General features: G+C 41.1%; 1 protein-coding gene across 2 annotated transcripts in view; it reads right to left on the bottom strand.

Annotated features, from left to right (window-relative positions):
- The window catches only part of frmd3 (FERM domain containing 3), a 45,370-nt gene that overhangs the window by 5,364 nt on the left and 25,967 nt on the right, over positions 1-14,039 (bottom strand). For both annotated transcript variants that reach the window (XM_068605196.1, XM_068605197.1), the window contains exons 9-14: positions 13,412-13,475; positions 10,939-11,027; positions 8,997-9,071; positions 7,862-7,930; positions 7,491-7,615; positions 535-769 (exon numbers count right to left, since the gene is read on the bottom strand). In XM_068605196.1, coding sequence (XP_068461297.1) covers positions 535-769; positions 7,491-7,615; positions 7,862-7,930; positions 8,997-9,071; positions 10,939-11,027; positions 13,412-13,475 — 657 coding nt within the window. The remainder of the gene's footprint in view (positions 1-534; positions 770-7,490; positions 7,616-7,861; positions 7,931-8,996; positions 9,072-10,938; positions 11,028-13,411; positions 13,476-14,039) is intronic.

Below are 14,039 nucleotides of genomic sequence, written 5' to 3'. Positions count from 1 at the left end.
TTTAAAGATATTTAAAGAAAACACATAACACATAATCAGCGCCCAAAAGAAGAAGAAGGGGCATTTCTCAAACGCTGATGTCAGAGCTGGCGTTTTCCTTTAGCAAAAGCAAAGCTAGGTTTCAACTTGTCTTTCATATGAGACATTCAGGCAGATACATGTCCGCCTCAATGACGGTAATGCGACAGCCAAAATAATACAAAGCACGTCGCAAAAGAGCAGTGCATGCTGGGTGCACTATAGCATGGAAAATAATGGATTTGCATGTGTTTTGTTGCCATAACATCACAGCAGTGTTCTACAGTCCTGTACGTGAATGTTAGTTTACGTCTTAAGCTGTTATGCCACTGTTAACTATTTACTGGGGATAAATATGAAGAATCGTAAGTCTTAGTTTGTCGTCTGTTTGGTGCTGAGCAGATATAGTGTACAGGGGATTTTTAACTTTGACACGCAAAACATTAAAGATGTGAGCCCAGAAATATAGTTATTATGAAAACATTGATTATAGCTGTGTTATAAAACTCTATAGACCTGTAGACAAGCTCAGAAATGGTCAGAGCACCGCTGGCCTCGTCGTTTTCTTCCACTTCATCTTCAGCTTTGGGCATCTGAGGTCGGAGATTTGAGGTTTCCACGGAAACATGAGAAGGATGCAGGTCATTGCCCGAGGCGGAGTTTCCTTCATTACTTTGTTGCTCTGTGTCTGCAGGTGCAGCTGAAGGTTTGAGGGGAGACAAGGGGACGGACTCCTTCACAGCAGCAACACCTGGTGAGGGAACAAGACAGGAGACACCTTTTCAACAGGATGCCACACAACGTGAGCTCAATGCTCTCAGTTCATCAGGGACTTTGTAATGTGACTGCTTTAAAAAAATCTATGAAACTTAAAAAAATTTAAGAAAAAACTGGAGACTGGAGATTTCTATGCTGCAGTCAAACACTTGATCCACATGATGGCGTTCCCGTATTTGTTATGATAATACTGATGTGTAAAATAAAAAATAAAAAAATACTTAACCTCGCTTCAACCCTGAAAATCTGAGACGACAATTATACTTTACATCCAAATGGTTATTTATATGAGTGTGTTCTCATCTGGTTGGATTTGACCTACAGATGCTAGCAGGAGGCATTAACTGTTAGTGTGAGTAACACAATGCAGGCTGGAAATGACTTCATGATACTGAATTCTCATTGTTCTTCAGGCAGGCTGGTTTTTAATTTATACCGCTAAAAAAAATATTCTGCAGGGAAACAGACATTCCTGAAGTAACGTAGAGTGTGTGTGTGTGTGTGTGTGTGTGTGTGTGTGTGTGTGTGTGTGTGTGTGTGTGTAGATAGCTGAACTTCACTCTGAGGTGATGGGTTTAGACATCACTGACGCATCACAGCACTATGAATCTGATATGAACATGAACACCTTTTTGTGAATGTGTGTCAGTGTGTGTGAGTGTTTGAAATACGACCAGCTGTTTAACTGCTATGGGTTAACACACACACACACACACACACACACACACACACACACACACACACACACACACACACACACACACACACACACACACACAACAAACACAACACAACAATTAAAGGTTGAAATACGGATGAAATCACTGCGAGACAGGTTTGTGGTTGAACTCAGGGCCAAATTGACTAATCAGTTACCATGCCAACTGATTGAACTATGAGTTGAGAGAAATTAAAGAAGAACGGACGAGGGAGGGGGAGGGGGAGCGAGTGGTGACCGCTACCATGGAAACAGAGTCAGCAAAAAGGCAACGAGTGAATTAACTCAGAGGAAGAGAGGGACATTAAGCCTGAAAACAAGGAAGCAAGATCAGAAGCTGGAATCAGTTGTTCAACATCTGAACATCACTGGTTGCTGCTTGAGGAAAATAGCATTTAACTTGAACAGTGGTGAAATGATCATAGTGCAAAGCTCTTATTATAGAGAAGAAATAAGAAACAAAGGATGATGTTCGATGTGTACAGGTAAAGCAGCAAAGTAGTTGTATTTCCGTGCAGAAATAGAGACAATTGTTAGAATGCAAAAATTGCACATGCGATGCATGACGACGATGACGGTGTGTCAAGGCTTTTGCGACTCAAAGATGAAGATGTTATTGTTTAGCTTTTTGCCAACCAAGAAAATTATTATTATCTTGACAAGAGTCCAAAGGCTGAATGTGGTGGGAAAATAATCATAATCCATCCACCCATTAGCTATGCCTACTTATCCATGAAGGTTGGGAGGAGGGATGGCCAGATCCCAGCTGGCATTGGGTGAGAGGCAGGTTGCCAGTCAAGCAAACATTCACCCCTACAAGCAATTAAGAGTTGTTATCCTAACTTGCATGTCGTTGCACTGGGACTGTGGGAGCATTGATGCTACTGTCTGCTTTCTGTCTGTTCGCTCAGATACAAGCCTCTCCTTAGAAGAGGTCATTCATACTACAAGGCGCTACATTCCTGTGTTGCCACCTCAAACACACACTGGTGCAAACACAGAGTAGCGTTTTCATCTTGGTCATACAACCTCATCATTGACACCCAAACACCTCCAAAGTATATTTATCTGTGCAACTGATGTGTGCAAGAATAAAGCCGTCACTGTACTGTTTGTTTACACAGTTCTCAACTCAGGCTACTGGAGCAACACACAAGAGCCCTGATCCTCAAGGAAGGTTTCAGCAATGGATCCCTATGTATATGAGGGATTACTACTTTGTTAATTCAGCACCTCTTACTATGATGGGATAACCTCCCACTTTCTGTGTATAGTTTTAGGTCAAACAAGATCAGCTTGAATTTGCGTTTGTGAAATTATTCCAAAAGTCGGATTTAAAGTCAAGAAACTATTCCACCTTAAAAAAAAAGTCAACTGAAATAAAAGCATGGTATTCACCAGCATTGAAGGGTAAGAGGATTTTTTTGTGTTGAAGCAGCTCTCCTCTGGCATTGAATCCAAACCATCCATTTCCATAGCTGCCATCCAAATATTAAAAACCCTTCCTGAATCCTTGTTGTTTTACAACAAATGTGTGCCGCATCTCTCATGCATATTTTATACATGCAGACAGAAACAGCATGCAAAAGTATTTTCTTATACTGTAGCAAGTAATGGTTTCTTAGTGCATAGTGTTTCTCTCTTTAAGACCCACACACACACACACGCGCGCACATGCGCACACGCACACACGCACACACACACACACACACACACACACACACACACACACACACACACACACACACACACACACAAACTCGAGATCTATGAGAGAGTCTCAGGATATTTGACAGACTACACTACTCACAGTTTGCACGATGCGGTTGCCACAACAAACCTGGCAACCCAACTGCTGGGCTGAACTAGCTCATACGATTAGTTTGTTTAATTTCTTCAACACCGGTTTGAATGTAGAAATACATGTTTAACGCCACATCACACTGGAAATGTGGAAAGGTCAGTACACCAGTTTTCACGTGATGTGTCGAAGAAATACAGAGTTCAATGAAACTCAATTGAATGCGACTAAGCTAGAAAAAAAATTGCAAGACAAAAGATGCACTATAATAACCTTTAAGTCTCTTGATGTATTTCCGACACATATTTCTGCCTTTTGCCAAACAATCTTACTCGGTTCCAGCGTATTTCTCTGAAGTCCAGTACTGATTCCGGCGACGCGTCCCCCATGTCCCACCAGCCGTACATAAACATCCCGTGCCGTGTGATTGGCTATCCGTAGATGCAGGCTCCGGCGTGTTGTTATCTTCACCTGGCACCTCAAGGACTCAGCCACTAATATAGATGATTCTCTCTCATCTGTAGACTCCCCTGGGTGGAATACTTCAAGAGGCCCGGCCTGTCCTTCCTCCATTTCCTCACCCTCGAGCGTCTTTGGGGTCAAGTCCAGGCCGAGTCCCTCTACCCTGCCCTGGCTCCCACAGCTCAGGGTGTCACCTGCGTTTGGTCGGTCGCCAACACCCAGCTCCAAACTGCTTTTTCTGTGCTCAAGAACCTCCATCATTCAGTCTGATGACAGACCTCAAACCCAGCTGTCTGCGGTTAGACCCCCACACGCCGACTGACTGCGGAGCAAGCTGAGCTCTGAGGCCGAGATGGGGAGGAACACATGCACACACAAACACACACACACACACATACACCCACACAGGCCTATACATGCACACTAAGAGAGATGGTGAGAGACATACGCCAGACACATTCTCTCTCTCTTATACAGAGACGTGGCGGGCCCTCCAGTGAATGTCAGCAATGTTAACAAAGAGTAGAGGGGCATTAGAGGGGGATCAATCCCAAAGCTGTAGTTTCTATATATAACCAGGTGGTCCTGGCTGCAGAGTAGCAGCTAATCTAACTCTGATTACAAAAGGGGCAGGCCTGACCCAGGAAGGGATGGGGATCACTTTCTTTTCCTCTCTGCAAGTCTTTCTTTATCTCTGTCTTTAGCTCCTATCAAACATCTTTAGCCTGTTTCACTCTACAGTTAATCTGCTCCAACACTGACAGGAGAGACAGACTTCAACCACACAAATGCATCTCTCTGAGCTAATAGTTGATAACGTACAGGCAAACGTAAACTGTGAAAGTGTATGTATAGCATTAAGATGAATTGCTCAGTAGTTTGCTTGAGGTAAAAGAAGACTTGTTACATCACTCCCAGGGTCCCGTTTGTTGTGTTTAGTAATGTCAGGGGCAGGAGAGCCAGTGAAGTGATGATCACATGTGAGACATAGAATATGAAGTCTAATCCCCATGAAACCTCCATGACGGATACCCATAGCCAAACATGACCACTGTGTGTGTTTAAATGCCTGTATGTATGTGTGTGTGTGTGTGTGTGTGTGTGTGTGTGTGTGTATGGATTTTGTTATACGAAGGGGACAGGCTGTACAAACACAATAAGGTCAGCACTGACCTTGGGTCAGCTTCCTGTTTCACCTCTAATGGCGGAGATTAGTGCTCTGAATATAGACGGTGATCCTAGACCATCTCGAGGACACTTTATCCCAAAGTCCTTGCAGCAGCCTTCTTTATACGGTCAGCGTTTGAATGTTTAAAGGAGGTGATGCTCTCAAAACAAACTAGTTTGGACGAACTGCTGAAACACAGATTCATTTACAATTTAATAATGACATCTATACGATGAATTCATACCACACTTTTTATTTTTAGATGTAGCTGGAGGACAATAGTTTGTTTTAAGTCCGTTTCATTTTTTTTGACAAGTAATATTTTTTTAAATCATGGGCTGTTGACTGTTTAAAAGAAAATCTGCATCGTAACATAATTCTAATAGGCTACGTTGCCAAGTTTTGTTTTGTTTGGAGTTTTTTCAAAGTCAAAAGCAACAAAGAAAGTCAAATGAAATGCAAAGAGGAAGAAAGAGTTCCCCTAAAATAGTAAAGCAGAAAAAAGTTTCCTTCCGACATGGGCTATTGACAGCTTCTGGGCCCGTGTCGCACCATCAATTTTTACACCACTTGTTTTATTCTACATGGTCAGCAACTTGTCATTTCCTAAATACCTCTGCCTTGTCCGAGGGCCTTTGATTAATTGGAGCAAAATGTAGTGAATCCACCAGAATCTGATAGGGAACTGCAGTCAAAGCCACAAAGGGAAAATAGGAAACCTAGGATCCCGAAAAAAAAGTTTGTCTCTTACCAGTCCTTCACTGTTTCACAGTTCAACACATTTCATTATGTCGCACACAACACAGAGTAGCAGGAGCTGCAGTAGGAAACACAGCATTTTCAAATTGAATCTCCTGCTCAGGCTGTATCCTGTCAGTGCTGCATGAGATTTGATGACTACCTCCTGCCCCTCCCAAACCAAGCAACTGAGGCCGCCGGGACACTTACTGCCGCACCTCGTTGACCACGAGCCAAGAAGAATTGATTTTTCTCTAAATGGGATGAGGGAAGATGAGAGGAGGAGATAGAAAGGAGGAGAGGAGAGGCAGAGAAAGTGAGGCAATGGCCGTAAATTCCATCAGATGAGGCACAAGAGAGAGGAGAAGTCCATCAAGAGTTTGAAGAGTGTGGTTACGCAAGAGTATGATTGAACTGTACATGCGTCAGGTTGAAGTGTGAGAGTGAAGGAGGGAGGAAGTGTGTAAAAGACGGAGGGACGGAATTAGGCAGCCGGAGAGGTGGGAAGGACAAAGGGAAGAGTGCTGTGTGTGGAGGGGATGGATTCAAGAAGATACAACTCACAATGAAGATACACACACACACACACACACACACACACACACACACACACACACACACACACACACACACACACACACACACACACACCTAACTTTTCTTCCACCCTCCCTACTCTCCTTATTTCCAACTTGAGCTTGTGGACAACATCCCTCCAAATCTTTGTTCATCCTCTCAGCCCTGCAGTCCATTTTCTCCTCTCACATTCTCTTAAATCTAGTCCTCTCTCTACAGCCCTCATTTTGTCTTGTGCAATCTTTCCTATACCTGCTTTCTCCTCCCTCCCTAACAACAAGATTTATGCTTTAATCAGTTAATAGGTCGCAGTGGAGAGTGTCAGGATTAATAATGGAGATAAAAAAGTGACAGAGAATTACAATAACATGCGAACAAAGTCACAAGGAAAAAATGGAAAAACCCATAGTTTTATAAAACCACATACATACATACTCAAGAAAGGTGGACTGGAAAACAAATAATTATAATTTGCGTTTAAATCAAGTTTCTCTTTTACAAAAAAAGGTTTTCACTATAATTTGTACCAAATTGCATAGTTCTTTCCTGAAAACATTTTAGGAATTTAATAGGAAATATTCAGGAAATAATGCGGTTGACAATCTAGAAACTGCTACTACTACTACTACTACTACTACTACTACTACTACTACTACTACTACTACTACTACTACATATTCATATATAAAGGCAGAATAAATAACACACAAACAGAACATAACTGCACTTACACATCCATGTATACAGTGTTAGACTTTCGTTATTATGAGGAAACGACTGAACATTCACATATACAGAAAAATTATACCAACTGAAAGATTGCATTGTGCACACTGAACCGCACAAGGCCGGAAACAGAGACAGACATTTTGGAGCCAAACAAATAACTTCCAATTGAGTTTTCCGTAATAATGACATAAGCTGGCTCTGTTTCTGTGTACCTTCCTCTGTAGAACACACACAAAGTCAGACACAGACACACAAGCATGGTGGTAAACTCAGGGAGGATCATGGGAAGGGTATTTTTAGCGTGCTGCAATTGGCGTCTCCAGGGAGACAAGACTGATGGGATGGGAGCATCAGCTGCTCAATTAACGCTTTCTGTCTGAGGGTTGCGCATGTGCATGTGCATCTTCATACCCAGGGGAGACCCATGTGACTTTCCAGCGGTCTAAGGCAGGAGGGCATGATGAGTGTCTGCTTGTTTGTGTGTAGAGTAAGTAGCATCCTACCAGTGTATGCCGCCGTCTCTTCGTACTCGTTGGCGGAGGGCAGTGCAGGTACCAGTGGCTCCATGTTCATGATGAGGTTTTTATGGCTAAGAGAGTTAAAACTTCGACTCTGACCAAACTGGGCTCTGAAAAGACAAACATCAACTACACTGACTGCTTTGTGCGTTACGGTGAGGTGTGTATTGTCTTGCACCGTGTCTGCTATATTTGCACAATATTTCTTTGCACATTTGGAGTTCCATAAATGGATGATAATTCAATCTTTACTTATAATATCCCTGTATGGGAGGGTGTTAATGTAAACAGACGATAATTTCATTTCTAACTGTGTCAGAGAGTGCAGTGTGTTTTTCCTTTTTACTTGTCCTTACCTGCGCACGTCTGGTTGCTCTCTCTGAATCTTTGAGCTGGCTTCTATCACCTCCTTTGCAACTCTTCCGCTAACAGAGACAAACACACATTCATTATAAGTAATTTTAAAAAAAAGAATAACAATATTTATAATACACACAGATCTACTTAAACTCTTCAGGTTGAAATTGCGTTAAAGGCTCAAACTGGGATGGGAGGGCAGTGAAAAGCTGCTAAAATCAGCATGTCGCTTGTCAAAGGAGACAAGAGAGTTTCACTACATCAGATAAGACACGTGTGATTTTTCATCTGTGTTTTGCAGTTGTCACTTATGATCAGTGTTGCTGAGCAGGCAGATTCCTGTCAGCATGGTCAGTACCGCCGTTAGTTGGATGGTTGAGTTCTGGACTCTGACCAAACTGTTACAAGAGCGGGCTTCACCATCCCAAACTTGAATCTGTCGTTTCTGAGGTTGGCGGTCAGATTGAAAGCAAGCCGGTGAGATGAAACATCTGGGGTTGTAGTCATCCAGTTGTGGATAGTCCCAACAATACTGTGTGCTGGAAAACGCTGTGCAAGGGACCGTAATCGTTTGGTACAATAGGATGAAGATCTAATCTGTTCCGCTTTATAAAAACTGTGGACAACAAAGCTCTTTCCGCTTTGCATTTGCATAAATGTCCAACAAACTCCAAAAGGCCAGACTGCGTTTGCTTGCTGATGAAATGGAGCAGACTTAAGTGGAAGGCTGGTGAAGTGCTTTGTCTGAGGGGAGAATAAAAGCTAACACGGCTTCAATACCAGACTTGTGTATTGAGGCTTTTCGGGTCGGTCCATTATAAAAGCAAAGGCCAAGCTAGAGGTTGATATTGATGTACAAAGAGGAGAGGCATGTTCAGGGACTCACAGTGAATCAGCACGTGTTGTAGCTTATGTACATTTCTCAGGTTAGGGCAGAAGGTGAAGCATAATTAAAAAATAGATTCATGTGGTGACCTGCTGATGAAATGCAGGGTGAATTGAAGGTTTTAAAAATCTCTCAAGGGGTTATTTCTGACTCGCTATCTTTCAGCGCTCACTTTCAATTAACATATAACATATATGTCCTTCATTCTAAAAAAAAGTCCATCAAAACTGACTTGAATAGTGTCTCACCTGTATCTGAACCGGCTTCCTTTGAAGAAGATGTTACTGCTGGAAACTGTCTTTATCTGACTGGACTTTGCACACCTGTCGGCAAGAGGGGGAAATAAAAAGAAATGCAAACAAATAACGAAATTGTTACAAAGCATCTGATGCACAAACACTGCCCGTTTGTGACTGTAACATTAACCTTGTGCAGCGACTAGCCTCTTAGTGAGCCGAAGAGGAAGGTGTTGTAACGTGCACCCTTTTAAAAAGTGGTAAGTCAAACCTGTGTTTGTGTGTGTGTGTGTGTGTGTGTGTGAGAGAGAGACAGAGAGAGAGAGAACCTGTGTGAGCAAAGCTCTGCTTGGCTGCCATTTACAAACTCAATTCACTCTGATTTGATTAAGCGGCTCTGATGTTTGTCCGACATCCGAGATGACATCCCCTCCCTCTCTGTCCGCCTCTCAGAGACACATGAGCTGAAGTCGATATCCAGGGTTGGACAGCTCGGGCTGTTATGAGAATGCTTTAATGGAGTTATAAAAATGTTGTCCTTTTGTATGCATTTCTAAACAACATGACATACAATCGGTGAGAAAAGTGGTTCATTGGCGTGGCAAATAAAATAGGATAGGAAACAAAAAATGTTATATTTCAAAACTAAAACATTTTAAATGAATTGCCTTCGTGGGACCTGTTCTGCTCTGTCAGTTAACAAAACCACCACATGGTCCATTCAAGGTCCACGCTGTCTACAGCTTTTGTTTGTATTACACAATCTTCCTCAGCAGATGATGGACTTGGCCACCTGTCTATGTCATTTATAATGTATTAATGTACAATTTTTTATTTCTAAATGTATCGTTGAGCATTTTTCTTTGAAAATGGAGTGAATAATGAAAGATAAAATACTGTTGATGAACCAATCGATTTATCAACTCATCGCGCCTGCTCTCTTAAGACAGAGTTCAGTCATGATCTTGGAAACTAGCCGCGGTTTACTAAACAATATAAGACAATTGTGATCTGGCCTCTCAAGCTTTTCAAAAAAGATAATTTAAGTCTTCTAAAACTGCTGGGATGCTTGTGCTAGCTACATAGCGACAAGTTCTTCTAATGTTGCGTGACTATTAAGTACAATTTAAAGCTGTGGAGATATTTTCACTGGAAAACCTATTTTCTTTGCTTACGACCTTGTCTCAACCGTGACCACAGGCTACATTTACTCTCCATTCTCACTTCCGCCTTGACCTCTAGCCTGTTTCCATTCCTGACACGCCGGCAGCGTCAATAGTCTTTGTGAATTCAGAGCAGTGGCCTCCAAGCGATCAGCTGCTCCCTCCTTGAAGTACAGCAGCATATTGTAGCAGAGCCACAGAGCTGGAACATTATTTAAAACAAGTGGAGATGTGCTAAAAAATCAAAGCAGGACATGAAGGAAAGCACATTTTAACCACTTGAGTAAAACAAAGGAAAATCATAAAGGCATTAAACTATTTTAGAGGAGATAATATGTAAAACTGCTTTAATTCTAATATTACCAATTAGATTCATGCCATCTCAGTTAAATATGCATAATATGTGATAATGTTTGTTTGTTTCTTTGCTTTTTCCCACAACAAATAGTACTGTACATTTTTTAGTGGAAGGGACATTTTGGGATAAAGGTGTCTCGAATTCAAGCAGAGCTTAATACACTCCCTGGAGGTATGTGTGTGTGTGTGTGTGTGTGTGTGTGTGTGTGTGTGTGTGTGTGTGTGTGTGTGTGTGTGTGTGTGTGTGAGATACTAAATTGGGAAACATTTCAAACGAGCCAGTTAATAGGGCATGACTTGTCCAATTGGGGACAAAAAGCCATGTTCCCACCAGGGAAAAAACTGATTTTTGCATTGTGGAAGGTTAGGGTGAGGGTAAGTGTCCAAAAAGTTCATGAAAGTGTGTGAGCGCATGCGTGCGTGTGTGGACGCACTTGTAGAAGGCTTGGTTCTCCACCCCGCACTTCCATAAGTGCTTACACGCAGCAGGGGTTGAGGTGTGAAATGTCAACACCAGTTTCTTCTGCAAAGAAAAGGACAAAGACAGAGAGATATAGAGGGAGAGGGAAGTTGAGGATGAGAAATGAGATTACCAAAAAGACGTATGAATAAGGATATACGAGAAGTGCTGACCACGCTGAGGGGGAGGTCTGCAAAATGCTGACTCTTGGACCTCAAGTCGTAAACAATGAAGCTGTAAGGCAGATATCGTGATTTGGTCACTGCGTTCAGCAGTAAAAGCGCTGAACATGTTTTTTTATGGACTAGGAAGAAAGGTCTCTTCCTGTAAACGTCTGATTTTAGTCCTTTGTGTCTGGTAGTATGAGACACCGGATCAATGATGCTTAACAATGGGGGGGAGTGAGAGAGGAAACACTGAGATCAATAACATGAGAATGCACTGATCCAGTTTCTAAAGCCTCCTAGTCAGCCATATTGCTCAACCCCCTCAGTGTCACACATCAGTCCTGTCAGGTATGTACTGTAGTTATGATTTACACATATGTGCTGCAGTGGCCGTGTGTGTGTGTGTGTGTGTGTGTGTGTGTGTGTGTGTGTGTGTGTGTGTGTGTGTATGGACATGTGTGAAAGGACCAGAACTCCATGTTCAAATATTATGATACAATTGTTCCCACTTTGGCTGACATGCAAAAGTACTCTTACACAATGACGTGATGTTTCGTGCTACTGAGCTGCTCCTAAACAACATAAACTATTGTATTAGATACGGACATAACTTGCATTCTGTTTCGATTGTTTATACATATTTGCAAGCTAGTTTTTTTTCATTGCTATCACCTGGTGTAAACCTAGTGTAAATTAACCATTAACATGTTATTTCTTAGCTGGGACACCAATAGGTAACTAAAGAGAAAAGTAGACCATGGATAAATTGCATTTCAAGCAAGTGTTCCAGTAATAAAGACATGAGCTCAAAGTGGGACAGTTAAGTTAATGTGTTCCAGGCTAAATGACAGAGGTGAGGGCAACGAGTGAAGTCATGCAGTGACCCATCACACAATGGAAGACTACACGTAAATACACTTAAAATCCGGATATAATAAAGTGAAAATGTAAGTTTATATACAGTATACATACAAGCACACACACACACACACACACACACACACACACACACACACACACACACACACACACACACACACACACACATATAAAAACACAGTCAAAATAATAAAATCAATAATTTTGTCAACACAATGTCTGACATTAAATTCACAAAATGGACAGAGATATAGATTATGCAACTTAATATTGCATAATCTATTGTTTCCTGATGGAGCTTATTTTATTCTTATAATGTGGCTACGTACAGGGATGCTTATAGAAATTTTAACCATAGAGCAAAATATCTTTATTGACAATGACTCAAAATAACTATACTATCTCAAAGAATTGAAAAACACATAAATGAGTTGAATACAATGACAAAGAAAACCTTTGTATAAAGTGATATAAAGCAAAATGACACAAACAGATAATGAAAACACTGAACAAAGAAAACGGTTTCTCCGATCATAAAGTGAGGTGAAGGCAGGACTGTAGGAAGAGGCATCAAATTGATTTGTGCTACGATTATTTCTAATATTTACTCACCAGTGATGACTATGTTTACACACAGAGAGAAGAGACAGAAACACAAAGATAAAACTGCATCTTCAGCCATTCATGAGTTGCCAACGGACAGACAGACGGACAAAGTTAAGCAGAGATGAGAGAGCTGGTTTAAACTTCTGCAATGAAGAGAATAGTTATGAGATTGATTCGCTAATTGATTGGCTGATTGATTGGCTGGTTGATAGATTGAACCTGGCTTACACAGTGAGGACCAAATGTTCATAAGACACCTGACTGAATCAATATGGGTTAACCTTGAAGTCAAACAGCAATATGAGATACAATCAGCTGTAGCTCTTTAAAAAAAAAAGATGGTATGAACATTTATGAGGCACAATGCACCTGAATTGCTGCTCAGAATCTACAGCTCTGGACAGGAAGACACAAATCCAGTTTACAGATGAAACATGTGTCCCAATTGCAAGAAACCTGTAGTAGGTGTAAGTTGTGTGATGGTGGACAAGAGACAAAGCGTCGAATTTCATAGCACATGATGTGGTTACATCTGATGAGAAAAAGGAATCAAAGAAGGAAGGAGGAAAGATAATATAGGATGCACAGCACACATTTGGAGGTCAGCTAACACAAAACTGAATCCGAATGAACACAGATGGTAACTGTGCAGCTGTTTTTTCTAGAATTGGGCAGCATGATGATGACTACACGACTTCACAATTCATCATCACGATGGAGGAAACTACACAGCATGTTATAGTCTTCATGCCCTTTAGAGGAGACAGAGCATGCAGGAGGAGACACCGCACTCACCTCTTTCTGGACCCCGATGACGTAAAAGGTTTTCCCTTCGAACTTGAGCTTGCTAACATCAGCCCTGCAAAGAACCATAATATTAGCACTTAAATATAACAGCATGATACAACAAAGTTAACCGAAGCTGAGGAAAAATGACCAAATTCCCCATGTGGAGCTGTAGGATTATTTGTACATTTATTCATGTAAGTATTGTTAAGTACAAGTTTAGGGTGCTTATACTTTTCTTGTACTTATCTTTTGTGTTTTCCTATCTATACTTTAGAGATGTACATATTGTTATTTTTACTTTAATACTTTTGTAAAATTTGAATTTCAGATTAAAATTGTCATCAAAGCATATAATAATTTGATAAAACATTTTGCATTATATATAGAATACATTATATTAGGTACATAGGTATTGCTTCTTTTACTCAAATAAACTAAGACAACTAAATACTTTACAGACTCCGGCTGATCAACAATATACGCTCAAAGTGTATTTTTAGTTTATACTACATGGTGTACCAGAGTACTTTATTGTTTACAGTTACAATGTCCAACCAATAAAAACATTCCCAGATTCTGCTTCATTTTCTCAGCAAATGATTGAGGCAAGATCAACATATGGTTTCAATGAGTT

Source organism: Clinocottus analis, unplaced genomic scaffold, assembly GCF_023055335.1.
Source record: "Clinocottus analis isolate CAN_PGR_092001 unplaced genomic scaffold, fCliAna1.0.p SCAF_7, whole genome shotgun sequence".
Taxonomy (NCBI): Eukaryota; Metazoa; Chordata; class Actinopteri; order Perciformes; family Cottidae; genus Clinocottus; species Clinocottus analis.
Note: the sequence above shows the minus strand (reverse complement) of the source record. Positions and strands in the feature narration are given on the sequence as shown.